Source organism: Lynx canadensis, chromosome B2 (genome assembly GCF_007474595.2).
Source record: "Lynx canadensis isolate LIC74 chromosome B2, mLynCan4.pri.v2, whole genome shotgun sequence".
NCBI lineage: Eukaryota > Metazoa > Chordata > Mammalia > Carnivora > Felidae > Lynx > Lynx canadensis.
Window position 1 is genome coordinate 66,555,984 of NC_044307.1, and position 16,281 is coordinate 66,572,264.

At 40.1% G+C, this 16,281-nt stretch overlaps 1 protein-coding gene across 3 annotated transcripts in view; it reads left to right on the forward strand.

The window, feature by feature from the left end:
• The window catches only part of KCNQ5 (potassium voltage-gated channel subfamily Q member 5), a 524,285-nt gene that overhangs the window by 415,224 nt on the left and 92,780 nt on the right, over positions 1-16,281 (forward strand). For all 3 annotated transcript variants that reach the window (XM_032593201.1, XM_030315841.1, XM_030315843.1), the window contains exons 4-6: positions 152-327; positions 1,204-1,329; positions 14,874-14,984. In XM_032593201.1, the coding sequence (XP_032449092.1) occupies positions 152-327; positions 1,204-1,329; positions 14,874-14,984 (413 nt within the window). The remainder of the gene's footprint in view (positions 1-151; positions 328-1,203; positions 1,330-14,873; positions 14,985-16,281) is intronic.

A 16,281-nucleotide genomic window follows, 5' to 3' on the forward strand; every position in this document is an offset into this window, starting at 1 on the left:
CACAAAGCCCAAGTAGCGCCATTCCAGGCTGGGGTTGGATCTGTTTCTTTGTGCCTCAAATAGGTCAAAGTACAACTTTCTGAAACATTATTTTGAGAAATCAAAATTCCTAGTCCTGCTACTTACGATTGTTTCAACCTGTTTCTTTCAGATACCATTGTTCTTATCGCTTCGATAGCAGTTGTTTCTGCAAAAACTCAGGGTAATATTTTCGCCACATCCGCACTCAGAAGTCTCCGTTTCCTACAGATCCTCCGTATGGTGCGCATGGACCGAAGGGGAGGCACTTGGAAATTACTAGGTTCGGTGGTTTATGCTCACAGCAAGGTAAGATCTGCTTTCTGAATTGCAGAACAAGACTTTTGAAACGTTTTCGTTGATTGCTGTGGGAGAGTAGAACCCATCAAGCAAACTGAGTCATTTCAGAAATTGGCCACAGCACAATGTATAATGGGTTGTTCAAAAGTCGTCAGATGGTTGCCAGAGGGAAGGAGATTGGGAGGAGAGGCAAAGTGGGTAAAAGGGAGAGGGAGGTCCAGGCTTGCAGTTAGGGAATGACTAAGTCACGGGGATAAAAGGGATGGCACAGGGACTATAGACAGTGATACTGTAGCAGTATGTCTGGTGACAGATGTCAGCCACACTTGTGGTGAGCACAGCGTAACATACAGAGATGTAGAATCAGAATGCTGTACACCTGAAACTAATGTAAGATTGTGTGTCAACTGTACTCAAATAAAAAGCATGCTTTCCAAGTCCTTACACCTCAAATAAATTATAGTAAACCCATACATTTAGAATCCTGTGCAACCATTTAAAAAAGAAACCTGAGGAAGTTGTCCTGTTCACTGGGACATCCACTGAATAAAAAAAGCAAATTTGGGGTACCTGGGTGGCTCAGTCAGTTGAGCATCCAACTTTGGCTCAGGTCATGATCTCGCGGTGAGTGATTTCGAGCCCCACATCAGGCTGTCTGCTGTCCACACAGAGCCTGCTTCAGATCCTCTGTCCCCTCTTTCTGCCACTTCCCAGCTTGCACTCTCTCAAAAATAATAAACATTAAATAAAGAGTAAATCCTATAAATAAACAAATAAATATTATCATAAATATCCAAAAAGTAGTAAAATGAATGCATAGATTTTTTTTTCCCTTTTACACGGATTTTTTACTTCTAACAATCTTTCAATTCCTTTTATATCTAGGAATTAATCACGGCTTGGTACATAGGATTTTTGGTTCTTATTTTTTCATCTTTCCTTGTCTATCTTGTGGAAAAGGATGCCAATAAAGAGTTTTCTACATATGCAGATGCTCTCTGGTGGGGCACAGTGAGTATAAAAATCTAGTTTTGTTTTTTTGGATTTTGTGAAATGTTTCCTTTGAATACAGTGTAATGATTCCTAGGAATCATTTATGAAAGGTCTCAATAAAAACATTAACTTCCAAAAGAGAGTTACATGAAAATATACAGCACTAAAATTGTCTGAAGAGTTTTCCCATCTCTATAGCTCAACAAAATCAAGTTCTCTTATAAACCATCAGAAGTATTTCTTGAGTGCTAGATTGTTGCCAAAATAAGAATACATTGTTTTTTTTTTAAACAGTGATTAAAATCTTAATAGGCTTGTTTGTTTGTCTTAACTTTGTGGAGCACAAATTTAAATTACCATTTGTTGCATTGGCTTACCTCTCATCAAAAAGTTTCTCTGAGGTTAAAAAAAAAAAAAAGGAATAATAGCTGAATGAAAGTTAAAGAAAAGTATGGCACAAGTGAAAAAGAGAAAACTGATAACCATCTGTGAGATCAGAGATTATAGACACCTAATATCAAAACTTTCCATAATAGGCACCTGGGTGGCTCAGTTGGTTGGGCATCTGACTTTGGCTCAGGTCATGATCTCAAGGTCCGTGAGTTGGAGCCTGGTGTTGGGTGCTCTGCTAACAGCTCAGAGCCTGGAGCCTGCCTTGGATTCTGTCTCCTTCTCTCTGCACTCCCCCTGGTCTCTGTCTCTCTCTCCCATTCTCAAAAATAAACATTTAAAAACAATTGTTTTAAAACCTATCCATACAAAAACCTACTTTTCATTTAAATTGTTACTAAAGGCCACTCTTGGGTGGCTCATTAGGTTAAATGTCCCTCGGTTTCAGCTCAGGTCACTATCTCACGGTTTTGTGAGTTTGAGCCAACTGCATGGGGCTCCCCACAGAGGCAGCACGGAGACTGCTTGGGATCTCTGTCTCCCTCTCTCTCTGTGCCTCCCCCACCCACGCTGTCTCTGTCTCTTTCAAAATAAATAAATAAACTTCAAAAAATGTTTTTAAAAAGAAAAAAGATATTAAAAAAAATAAATAAATGGTTGTTACAGGAAACTTCACCCAAATAAAAAAATCATAACTCTCATACAGACACATGCTAAAGATTTTAACTCCTTTTTTAAATTTGTCATGATTAATGAGGGAACCAGTAAGATGTTACATCCAGTTCAAAGAGTTATCCAAGAACATTACCACGTAAAGATCAGGAATATTGAAATGAATCTGGCTTCTTCCACAATGTGAGAGAGAAGTCAATTAAACCTCCACTAGACAGAATTTATTTATGTGTCTATAGACAAGAATTACTTTCCACTGCTACTAGTTGTCTACAGCTTACAGAGTTGTAAAGTAGCTCAAAAGCCATGAAAGATGCAGAGCCCCATAAAATCAGAAGTTGATAACCTGGAAGGGTGTGCTCTAAGCAAGGCACAGTTTTTCATTAAAGCAAAAATCTTGTCTGCATTGTAAAGAATCTATAAAAGTCATTGAAAAATGTGCCCTAATAATAATGTCACAGGCTAGGGGAGTGCTTTTGGCAGTGTATAAACTATATTTCTTTTTATTTTATTCCTTAAGACATTCCAAAAGTGTGTTTTGTGAAAATGTACAGCATTTTTAACTGTCTAAACAGCTTCCCATCTCTTTGGTCCAACAAAGTTAAGTTCTCTAATAAATCATAATATTTCTTGAGTGCTAGACACTCACCAAAATTAAAATACCATTTTCTTAAACTGTTATTAAAATATTTATAAGTTGGGGGCACCTGGGTGGCTCAGTCGATTAAGCATCCAGCTTCAGCTCAGGTCATGATCTTGCATTTCGTGTATTCGATCCCTGCGTCGGGCTCTGTGCTGACACCTCAGAGCCTGGAGCCTGCTTCGGATTCTGTGTCTCCCTCTCTCTCTCATTCGCACTCTGTCTTTCTCTCTCTCAAAAATAAATAAACGTTTAAAAAATTTTTTTTAATAATTTTAAGTTGGTCGTTGGTTTTGTGAAGCATGGATTTAAGTTACCAATTGTTGGGGCGCCTGGGTGGCGCAGTCGGTTAAGCGTCCGACTTCAGCCAGGTCACGATCTTGCGGTCCGTGAGTTCGAGCCCCGCGTCAGGCTCTGGGCTGATGGCTCAGAACCTGGAGCCTGATTCCGATTCTGTGTCTCTCTCTCTCTCTGCCCCTCCCCCATTCATGCTCTGTCTCTCTCTGTCCCAAAAAATAAATAAACGTTGAAAAAAAAAAATTAAAAGTTACCAATTGTTGCATTGTTCTGCTACCCATCAAAAGCTCATCAGGGAGTACTAGAACCCTCGTCAAGAACAAGGACAATTTGTCAGGGCTTGTATTAAGCAGAACTCGGTATGTTTGTTGGCTGCACGGCAGCAGTAAAATGAATAAGAATCAGAAATATATTCACCTGAAGGTTAGGATTTTTTTAATTAAATTATCAGAGTAAATGTCTACAAGATTGTGCCATTGATAACAAAGCGATCTGGTGGTTTCATAACTTGGTTCCCAACTCCTTCCTTCCACTTCACAAGCAATAATGGACATTGTGAAAGGAGGAAAGTAGAAAACCTGAAAGAGAGCAGTCATGTGACATTCTTAAAATACCTTTTATATGTAGAGAGCAAATGAAAATCTATGACTCATTGTGAGATAAACTGTGTAAACTGAGAAAATAGGAGGCTTTTCTAGCCAGCAAGGGGACGACAGTTTATTATCCCAGGCTTCAAAGCAACAATTTGAATTTTAAGTTTAGTTTTTGTTTCTCTCTGATAATTCTAACGTACTTAAATTATTGAGACATTCAGGTGTACCTGTCCCACTGAGATGCAGTTGTTGGTGAGTTCAGCCTGGCAGCTCTTTATCTTTCTTCCCAATAGCCTTCCTTTTCTCCTTATTACTAATAAGAATTGCTGTATTGTGTGTTAAACAGTGTGTGGGAAAGTCTTAATATACTTCTCACTTAGTCACCAGCTTATTTCTTTTGCCAGAATAACCCACGTAGCAGGTTTTCAAAGGTCATATCTGTGACTTTCAGAGGGGAAGCAACATATTTTCATTGATTCCCATTTCAGTTGTGCTATTTGGACTGAAGTTTAACCTGTACTTAACAGGTTCTTTGAATGACCTAATTATGTCTCTATTAAAAAAAAAATCTAGTCTTGAATGCAAAAGTCAAAATCTTCTACGATGTCAGGCTTCTAGGAAAAGGCCGTGTTGGTCCACAGTGAGTTTGTTGATATTAACTGAGTCATTGATGAAATTGTCTGAATCCTAGAAATATACAAGAAAGCAAACAAGAGTGTGTATTATTTCTATTCTTTATAAGAAGAACATATACTAGATCTCCAGTGTGAAATAAAATAAATTTAGAACACTATACCTTTTATGATATTGATCAGACCTTAACGAAATATATGGCTGGATACTTTTTAGTTGAAATTGTCCATTGTACACATAATGGACACCTTGCTAACTATGAAAGTATCCATAATAAATAGAGAAATAAAAGCATCCTGAATTGGAGTATTTCTAAGTGGTAGGCTTTCGTTTAAAAAAAGGAAATTCTTGGGGCGCCTGGGTGGTTCAGTCAATTAAGCGACCAACTCTTGATTTCGGCTCAGGTCATGATCTCACAGTTCATGAGTTTGAGCCCCACATAGGGCTCTGTGCTGATTGTGTGGAGCCTGCTTGTTCTCTCCCTCTCTCTCTACCCCTTCAGAGCTCGCTCTCCCTCTCTCTCTCTCTCTCTCTCCCTCTTTCAAAATAAATAAATAAACATTTAAAAAAAGGAAATTATCTTCATTAAAAAAAGCCCAAATTATTGACATTAAGTATCAAAATGCAATTTGTGGTCTATGGATACAAAATCCCAGTGATTCTGAATATTAAATATTAAACTTCTCTCATTAAGAAAATGGTGAGGGCCATCTCCAAGGCCAACTTTTGGGAGGAATTCATGGTGTGATCAGCGCTACTCAAAGCCAATAGCAATTCAAAGAACTCTGATCCCTGAAAACATTCCATACTATTGAATATCAACACCTAGCCCATTAAGTGGAGTAAGACTAAGACCGCAGCCAGTGCCCAAAGACGGTAGCTACTGTTGCTATGGACATTTCGTTGTGGATGTTAGATGGAAACACCTTTATAACAAAAAGAACAAAGAGCTATGTACTTCATGTCAGACCCACAGCTTAAGCACAGAAGGGGTTTGGGGATTGGGGGTTACAGTGAAAAGATATTCTAGGTTTTGAAGTAGCAACTAAAGGGACATCTGTGACAGAGGAAGTAAAAAAAGGTGCAAGGGGACTTAACTCTGGTGGTTGAGGCACTGACAGCTACAGGAAAAGAGGATCTTCTGATTGTTAAGCGTAGCTCCATTTAATATTATTTCCTATTATTATTTTCTTCCTTTTTGGTTGCTTTAGATTTATTCTGAAACAATTTAAGAACAAGTCTTCCTGGAGTTATTTCCTATTATTATCTCCTTTCCTGTTATTATTTTTCTCCTTTTTGGTTAGATTTATTCTGAAATAACATAAGTTCAGGTCTTCCTGAAGTAATATTGCCTGATATGACCTGTTCTCAAAGGCCAGTTTGTTCTCTATTTACTGATATTTCTGTGATGAAGACAGTGTTATGGGGTAGCCTTTTTTTTTTTTAAGAAGCATACAGCAGCAGGTAGTATAAATCTATTCTGGAGTAACCATCTGAGCACAACCCCCACCTGGGACCGTGTGCTTGAAATGATTACTTCAGGCATGTAGAAGTATTATTTCTAGAACTTATGCTGAAAATCTTACAGACTTTCTGAAAGCAAATAATATAGAAGACTCTATGTATGGTGCACTCAGCAGGTTGTACAGCCCAAATGTATGCCATGAGTTTCATCCCCCTGCAAAATCTAAGAATAAGAAATGGTGTGGGGCACCCGGGTGGCTCAGTTGGTTGAGCGTCTTGACTGCAGCCCAGGTCATGATCTCACAGTCTGAGTTTGAGCCCCTCGTCGGGCTCTGTGCTGACAGCTCCGAGCCTGGAGCCTGCTTCCAATTCTGTGTCTCCCTCTCTCTCTGCCCCCTTCCATTCGCACTCTCTCTCTCTCTCTCTCAAATGTAAGTAAACATTAAAAAAATTTTTAATTAATAAGAAATGGTGTAAATTTGTGAAATGAACAAAAATACCCTTTTCTTTGATAATACCAGGAATCAACCCTCTTTAGACTGGGTTCAACAGTACAAAGTGTTTTCTGCCACTTTTTTAAGCTGTTGTTTTCTGACACAGTGCTGATCCATTAAATAAAAGTTAACAGTTGTTTCTCACCACCAATACACCGTCTGATGTATCAGAGCTTCACTTGGCCACAAGATAATCAACACACCAACCCCCAACTATTCAAGAACATTGTCAAGTACCAAGCAAACACTGAAACACACATACCCAAGCTGCTACCCACCAAAACATCCTAGCTGCCATGAGCATCTACAAGCCCTGTGCCTACCCTGATGGCACAGATCTTTGAAGTATATTGGTCAGAAGCCTCTTTGGGGAAGCCTTTCCTAAGAAGTCTGTTCCTTTAGTAATGTCATCTCACACATGGTTCTGAATATTTTTTGCTTAGATTTATTCCATAAACGTTGAGCACATACTTATTGGAAAAAAGCAGAAGAATTACAGTCAAGAAACTTGGCTTCCAGCCCTACTGTTATGATTTAGTGTGGTATTCAGCAAACATTTACTCTCTCTATAAAATTGAGAAAATAATATTACCCAAATACAAAGTTGTTATGTGTATTAAAATGAGATTAGGACACGTAGATGTGCTTTATCAGACACTGGACAAATGTTAGTCACTACTGGTATTACATATTTGACTATGAGCCTGGAAGAACAACATGAAATGCTATTGCCCTGAGCTGCCTGCCACGACAGAACCCAAATGATATGATACCACCACCACAAGAGATTCGGTGTTTGCAGATGGAAAACCTTTCTCATCTAATGGTTCACAACTGCTAATGTGAATCATCCTCATGTAAAAGACCACCTTACATGGAAATGATACTGTGCTTTGGAAATCTACAAATAGTATGTTTTTAGTTTGTTTACATGAATACATTAGCTATAAACTAGTATTCATAATTGTATCCTCAAAGTTAAACCAATAAATGTTTATTGATTTATTACTGGAAGAGAAGGATGGGTTTATACTTACTGGTTTAGAATTAATTCTGTTATTGAAAGAAAAAAAAACTGCAGCCTAACCAGTTTCCAAATTGTAATCTGACCATAGCATCTGCTATCTCACAAAAAAAGAAAAGAAAAGAAAAAGAAAAAAAGCTTGGGTCACAAATGTCCCTCGACTGGTGAATGGATAAAGAAGATGTGGTGTGTGTGTGTGTGTGTGTGTGTGTGTGTGTGTGTATACATATTGTATATATATATCTAATGGAATATTACTCAGCCATAAAAAAGAATGAAATCTTGTCATTTGCAATGACGTGAATGGAGCTAGAGTATATTATGCTAATTGAAATAAATCAGTCAGAGAAAGACAAACACCATATGATTTCACTCATATGTGGAATTTAAGAAACAAAACAGATAAGCATATTGGAAGGGGTGGGGGAAAGAAAACAGAGAGGGAAACCATAAGAGACTCTTAGAGATAGAGAACAAATTGAGGATTGATGGAGGGAGGTGGGTGGAGGATGGGCTAGATGCATGACAGGTATTGGTATTAAGGAGGACACTTGTTATGGTGAGCACCAGGTGTTGTATTTAAGTGATGAATCATTGAATTCTACTCCTGAAACTAATATTGCACTGTATGTTAGCTACCTCGAATTTAAATTTTAAAAATTAAAAAAAAAAAAAAAGAAAGCTTGGGCCAAGATTTACATTTGTGTTGCAGTATTATTCCTGAAGAAGAATTATGGGTTACTAAACACACTAAGGAGCCCCCAGTCTGCCTTTGCTACTACAAGTACATATCCATGCCAACATTTGCAACCCACAGATTTTTCATAAAATATGTTTTTTCACCTGCATGGCTGCAACTGAGTATATGGAAGATGAGGGCAAAAATGTATCTGAACTGTTCCCGGCTGCCACATCACCTTCCAGTAGATAGTCCGACTGGAGACACGGCACAAACTACCAGCATTCCTGAGGTCAACTGAGGAGGGGCGACAGGGTGCAGTGGGCCATTCCCTCTCAGATCCTAATCTGTCTTGTCAGGCTACAGCCTGAGAATGCATCTGCCAGTTTCCACCTCGGGTCACAACACGTGGCAATAAATGACATCCTTTCGCTTAAGGAAAGTAGTAATCTCCCTAAAACTGCACTGGAAGAGATACTTGAAAGTTTTTAAACTTATCTTTTCATTTTATAAGTAAATTCAAAACTTCACAAACTTCCCAATGATATTGTAAACACCATGGTCAAAAGTCAATGAGTAGGAATCAATCATCAATATGTAAGTACGTATGTAAATACATTTTAAATTTTTAATCTATTCAGCACTTGTTAACCAGCATATCTCTTGTAAGCTCCGGAAGTAGGTAAAAAATGGAATGATGTCCAATATGGTGGATGTCTTCCAATTCCCTAAAGATCACATACGCACCCTCTCAAGTTTCTCTGAGACAAGCTGCTCCCCCAGAGCATTTCTGCATCTCGATCTAAATGAAACTAGTCGTCACTACATTCAGCCACTGGAAGATTCACAAGATTTCTAGAAGACAGAAATGGGTTTATTGTTTGGTGCAAATGTGGGAAAAATAAACACCGAAAGAGCTTCTGCTGCTCAGTTCATGTACAAAGGATCAGCTGATAATCACTAGCAGGGCGTTCCAGATGCTAGGAAAAGAAGAGAAACATAATGTAGTTGTACTTTTCCAAGGGGACACACCAGTACTTCAAGGACAGCTTGACCTAAAAGTTCTGAAAATCAATGAACAGCTATGTAGGCCTCATTGGAGGATGGTTTCATCGCATGTACCAGTTACTGCTTAGAAAGCCAGCAGCCGATCAAGCTGATGGGTCAGTGTGAATTCATAAAGAAGTTCACATCTTTTTATGTATGTGCATTTTAGAAATGTCACATTTTCATCCCTGATGCTACCTGTCTGTTAACTATCAAGGAGCCCAGTTGCCCCCTTTGCAGCCATAAAAAAAGACACACTCCCACCAGGCACAAAACAAAGGCAACTCCCACCAGCCCACTCCCCAGAATGGACTGAGACAAAACTGCCACCCTGTTGCCAGATCCTCCCCAAGCCCGGCTTGGCAATAAAAGGCCTCTATGCTTTCAACCAAGCAACATCCTGAGAGACTTTGAAATTGGAGTGGAGGAAGTTGTCGCACCTGAGCTTGGCTGCCGTCTTTCCAGCCACCTGCAGGCAGTGGAACATGGTCATTGGAAGCCTGCACCAAGTGCAGAGAGAAGGTGGGTGGTCTGGAAGCCTGAACCGGAGTGCAGAGAGGTGAGCAGAGTCTTTGCCATCCCCATGGGGCTCCAGAGGGCAGCTCCCAGAGTTGAAGCATTCTTTTCTCCCTGAAAAAGGACACATGTAAGAGGGAGGGCAATTATAAATCCAGAACGAGAGAACAGGCATTCTTCTCTACTCACAATGAAATACTGAGTACATCATCACTTTGCCATGTCTCATTCTTCAGAGTTAGAGGCAGTGATTTAAAACAAAACAAAACATGGGGCGCCTGGGTGGCGCAGTCGGTTAAGCGTCCGACTTCAGCCAGGTCACGATCTCGCGGTCCGTGAGTTCGAGCCCCGCGTCAGGCTCTGGGCTGATGGCTCAGAGCCTGGAGCCTGTTTCCGATTCTGTGTCTCCCTCTCTCTCTGCCCGTCCCCCGTTCATGCTCTGTCTCTCTCTGTCCCAAAAATAAATAAACGTTAAAAAAAAATAAAATAAAACAAAACAAAACAAAAAAACGCTCTCTGAGGGATGAGTCAATGAGAATAACTTAAATGCAGGGTAGTTCCCCCTTATCCCTGGTTTCTCTTTCCGCTGTTTCAGTTACCTGCAGTCAATCTGCCCTTGGGAAGTAGATGGTCCTCCTTCTGTGTTTGGTCAGAGGTCAGTAGTAGCCTAATACTACTTCACAATACCTACCTCATTCACCTCACCTCATCTTATCACGTAGGCATTTTATCATCTTACATCATCACAAGAAGGGTGAGGATAATATTTCAAGAGAGACCACCACATTCACATAACTTTCAGTATGTTGTTATAACTGTTCTTCTTATTATTGTTGTTAATCTCTTACTGTACCTAATTTACATATTAAACTTTATCATAGATATATGTGTATAGGAAAAAACAGCATATATAGGGTTCAGTACTAAGTGTGGCTTCAAGCATCCATTGGGGGTCTTAGAATGCATCCCTTGTGGATAAGGGGGACTACTGTATTATTAGAACGTAAAGTTTACCATTATTGCTGTGACCAAACCATGAAATATCTCCTTTAATTTATTATTAAACTGCTGTAAAAGGATTAAGCTACTTTGCAGAAAATTTATAGATTAAAATCTTTCCCAGGTATTTTAAGATTAGGAACCTATAATAAAATTGAGGCAAGGGGTGCCTGGGTGGCTCAATCAACTCTTGGTTTCAGCTCAGGTGATGATCTCGGGGTTTCGTGAGTCAGAGCCCCACATCCGGCTCTGCACTGTCAGCACAGAGCCTGCTTGGGATTCTTTGTCTACCTCTCTTTCTGCCCCTTCCCCACTCATGCTGTCTCCATCTCTCTCAAAATAAATAAATAAACTTTTTAAAAATGTTAAAATTGAATATTTTTTCTGCAATCTCAAGGAATTCTTTTGAGAGCCCCACCACTGGTAACGCTGGTGATGTGTGATTAACTTGACTACTAGGTTCTACTACAAACTCCCTCTCTCCAACCTTGGATGAGCCTCCCCCACTCTGTAGACCACTTATTGATCTGTCCTTGACACCCTGTCACACTGTCACAGCCCCAAGCCTTTTCCCTGCTCTAAGCCTTTTGCTCCCCATGGCTGATCCCACCCTCTCTTTCACTGGAATTGAAGATGACCATCTCAAGCATCCTCAGTGCTGCTCTTCATTCACACTGTGTCCCCATCTTTTCCCCATGGGGGAAGAGGTGTTCTTCCATACTGCCAAGGCTAACCATTCCAACTGTACCCTTGATCCCATGTTCCTTCCTCCACGGTTGCCTTACCCTGTATAAAGCTACCAGTCTTCCCCCCTGTCAGCCTCAATCTTTCTTCAGACATGCACAAATACATCCTAGAAAGCCTGCCTTCAAGTCAGAGGTTTCTGGGAGCTCTTGCCCTATTTTTCTCACTCCATTTGTTGCCAGTGTTCTTGAAAGGATTCAATATTTACATAATTTACTTAATTTACTCATGCTAGATGTTAGAGAGATAACAGAGTAAAGAAACAGTTTCCATTCTGGTAAAGGAAATAGAGATCCCTCCCCAAAGAAACATACAGAAATCTACCACTTATGGTAAGTGATATTAAGAAGCAAGGGGCTGCAATAGAAAGTGACTGGAGGCCCCATTGTAGACAGAGTGGGTAGGGGAGACCTCTCTGACAATGGAGTATTTTGGATAAGACTTGAAGAATGAGAAGAAACCCTGGGAAGGGTGGGGAGAAAAACAATTCTGGCTGAGGAAACAAGACATGCAAAGGAACTGTGGCAGACATAGCCTGGCCTGTTTGAGGAGTTGAAAGGACATTGTGAATAAAGTATAGTGAGCAAGGGTGAAACTGGAATCATCTTGGAGAGGCAGGTGGAGACTAGATCAGGTAGGCCCATAGTTAGGAGCTTAGAATTTATTCTGGATTCAGTGAATAGCCATTGAAGGATTTTTAAAAGGAAGTAACAAAATAATTTCCCTCACAGGTTTGGGAGAAGGAACTGGAGGAAATCAAAAGCAAAAGCAGAGATAGCAATTAAGACATTGCTGCAGAAGCCTGGCCTATCATGGTGGCAGGGAAGACAGTGCACAAGGGATGAATTTGCAGTATCTTTGGGTAATAGGATCCATGGGACTTATAGATTCAGGGAGAGGAGTGAGGGAAACAAGAAATGAGGACAACTGAGACTTCTGACATGAGCAACTGGGTGGATGGTGGTGCCCTTGATTAGGATGGGAAGGGATACATTTGGGGGAGTTACAGCTTTGGGGGCGATAAGTGCTCTGTTTTAAACATGCAAAGTTTAAATGACTGTGTGTCATCCAAATTGAAATATCAACTGTACATATGTGAATCTAGAGCCCAAAAGAATCTTGCCTGAAGGTATAAATTGGTGTGTTCACCATAAAAATTTAAATCCATGAGAACACTTAAGATCACCTGGGAAGAGACAGAAATAAATGGGATAGAAGAGAAAGGAAAGTGAGAGAAGGATAGAATTTTTTAAAAGAGAGAAAGACCCAGAATTAAACCTTAAGAATCCAATAGTCAAAGTTTGATTAGCATAGGAGGTCCCACATAAGGGGAGCCACCAAAGATACCTCATGGAAATGAGGAGAGAAGAAAGCTAGGAAGGGCTTATCAGCTGAGCCGTAAGTTTCTGAAAGGTCTGGCATCACGAAGCATCATCTCCTTCTATCATTTCTGTCTCTCAAATGTAACCCCTCCTTCAAAACCCAGGTAGGATGATAAGACCAAAGCAACCACTTTCCTAGAAATCAGTGAGTATCTATCTCCATAACCAGTATCTTTTTTCTCAGTCCTCATTCTCCTTGTTTTCTATGAGACTGTGATACCAGGGATCACCTGGTCCCTTATGAAACTCTCCTTCTTCATTGAGTTTCCATGTATTTTACCCATTTCTAGTTCCCTTACTTTTTAAAATATTTATTCTTCTCTGACTCCTTTCCCTTCCATCCCTTAAATGTCTATTTCCTGAGGTGTCCTTGGACCCTTTCTTTGCACACTTTGCAATCTCATTTATTCACAAAGTTTCAATAATCATCCTGTGCCTGACTCTAAAATCCAAATCTCATGCCAAACCCAGTCTCTGTCTTTCAAGACTCAAGTTCTCTATATCAATTTCCTGCTCGACATTTCTAGATCAGAGTCATACTAACATTTAAAAACCACTTATGCAGGGTGCCTGGGTGGCTCTGTTGGTTAAGCATCTGACTTCGGCTCAGGTCATGGTCTTGTGTTTTGTGAGTTCGAGCCCCACGTTGGGCTCTATGCTGACAGCTCAGAGCCTGGATCCTCCTTTGGATTCTGTGTCTCCCTCTCTCTGCCCCTCCATGCTCACATGGTATGTGTCTCTCTCTCTCTCTCTCAAAAATAAATAAACATTTAAAAAATGTTTAAAAAGCACTTATTTGCAAAACCAAACTCTCTATCTTTGCTCCAAAATCTTCTTTTTCTCATCATATTTCTATTTATACTGGAGCTGTCTTCTTAAAATTTTTAAGTCCTAGTTGACTTAGTCTTCCCCTTCATCCCAGATGATTAACAAATGCATTTCTATTGAACTTCATAAGCATGTCTCTTTACTTTGCACTCCCATACAGCCTCGTTGCCACTGTTCCAGTTCACTTGCGCCATCATTCTTCCAGATCGTGCACAACCTCATGGGCCCTGGAGAGGAGCTGGGACTTTGTTCTAAGAAGCATGGGAAGATCCTGGAGCAGTCTGATCATGGGAGAGACATGATCCAAATATCGTTTTTCAAAGACACTCCCTGATCTAGCAATAGCATATTTAGTTAATCTCCTCTTCCACTAATCCTCTTAAGACCCACCATGCTCCAACCCAACTAAACAACTTATACTTTCTAGAACCTACCATATTTGTTCTCACTGCTGTGCAGCTGATCACCTGTTTCCCACCCTAGATCACCCTCTTTATCATTTTTGCCTCGCAAAATATTGCTTCTCCTTCAAAGCCTCCTTGACCGCCTCCCCCACCCCCTCCAAGCTGGAAACAATCAATCTGTTCTTTGAATCCGCTTAGCAGATTATTTGTGCATCCATCATAGTAGCTGTCTTGCCCTATTTCGTGTTTTAATGATTTGTGTGTGACGTGTCTCCCCTCTTGTGCCGTAAATATCTTAGGACAAGAACTACGTACCTCTAATTTTTGTTCCACTACAAATCATAACACGTACCTTGCACACACCAGACCTCCAGGAAATGCCTGCCAAGGTAATAAATAGACAGCCTTAATTAACATAAATTATTGTTTTGTGTACTGATCCAGTCCTAAATCCATGGTGCTATCATTTCTGTATCTCTGATGGTTATCCGCTTATTTAAATAACCTTTCCTTGGAAACACTTAGAAAAGATGGAAAATTGTGTTATAAGGGAGGAACAAGTATGTAGGTTATTCCCTTCCTTAAACAAAGAGAAGCTCTGTTATGCGTCACGGAAAATTAAAGCACAGTAATAAAATGTGCCAACAAGGCTTGTTGAATAATGATTTAGTGGAAACGTTGCTTTGCCTCCTGTTCATAGGTCCTAACTTTCCTCTCAAGTACTTAAGCTGCACGTTCTATTTATTTTGTTTTTAGATTACATTGACAACGATTGGCTATGGAGACAAAACTCCCCTAACTTGGCTGGGAAGATTGCTTTCTGCAGGCTTTGCACTCCTTGGCATTTCTTTCTTTGCACTTCCTGCCGTGAGTATCTTTGCAGAAATAAAACAGTTTAAATTAGATCTTAGAGGTTTATTAGCATGAGCTTTCACAAATTGGTGTGCCCGGAACATATCTATATCGCTACAGATATAATTTTATTAATATAATGTTGACTTTTATACATACATCTAGTTGGAAAATTTGTGAAATATGGTCTTCCCTTGGAGATACTTAACCTGAGAGTTTTATGCCCTTTGGTCTTTATGACCAAATAATAATTCAGATGGCATCACCTCTCATTCAATGTGCTACTAATACATTTAAAATATGCATAAAGATTTAAAGATATCTTCTTTTTAAACTGATCTCTCCAATTTGGCTTATAACATGTGCTGCTTAAGAGCTGGATGTGATAAGTGGAATATTACCTCTTCAGATCCATTTGAGTGAAAAGCATATGACCTTAAAGGGTTTCAATGTGTCAGACGATTTATTCTTTCTGTCACCATCACTGATTTTTCTTAGTGAACAGCTTCTGCATCTTATCAGAATGAAGAGCACATTTATCTTCTCCCAAGCCTCTGATTATTTTCTCCTTAATGGATGATGCTTACTCTCTGATCATTTTATCCTCTTGTTTTTGTAAAGGCAGCTGGTCAAAATATTACAATTTGCCTCCATCCCCAAATTCTCACTTTGCTCACTCCACCTCTTATAGGGGAAGAGAGCCAACAAAAAGGAGGGTTACAGTGTAGCAGCAGGCATGCTTAAGGAACAATAACTTCACTCTTGCTCCAGACACTCTTGCTCTGTACTTATCCGTGAGTGGCATCACGGTCTCTGCTGAGCAGAGACCCCAGAGCATCCCTCCACAGGAAGCCAAGGGATTAGGGATTTTCAGCATCCCAGCCTTTGGCTCACAGGGCTTCATCTCTGCCAGTGAATGAGTGCAGAGGACACTCATGTCGTTCCCATGGCCAGACCCCAACTTTAGATTGACTGGCTGGTTCTGCCCCAGACCATACGAGACCACAGAGAAGACACCGAAAAGACTATGCATACACTTGAGCATTAGATCTTGGCTTGGATTTAAAGCCACATACTACCTGGTTTTGTCACGTACACCCATGCGACTATATTAGTTTGCCAGGGCCGCTATAAAGACATCACAGGTTGGGTGACTTAAACAGCAGAAATTTATTGTCTCACAGTTCTGGAATCTAGAAGTCCAAAATCAAGGAGCAAGCAAGGTTGGTTCTTGTTGAGGAGCATGAGAGAAGGATCTGTTCCAGACATCTTTCCTTGGTTCACGGATAGCAGTCTTCTCCCTGTATCCTCA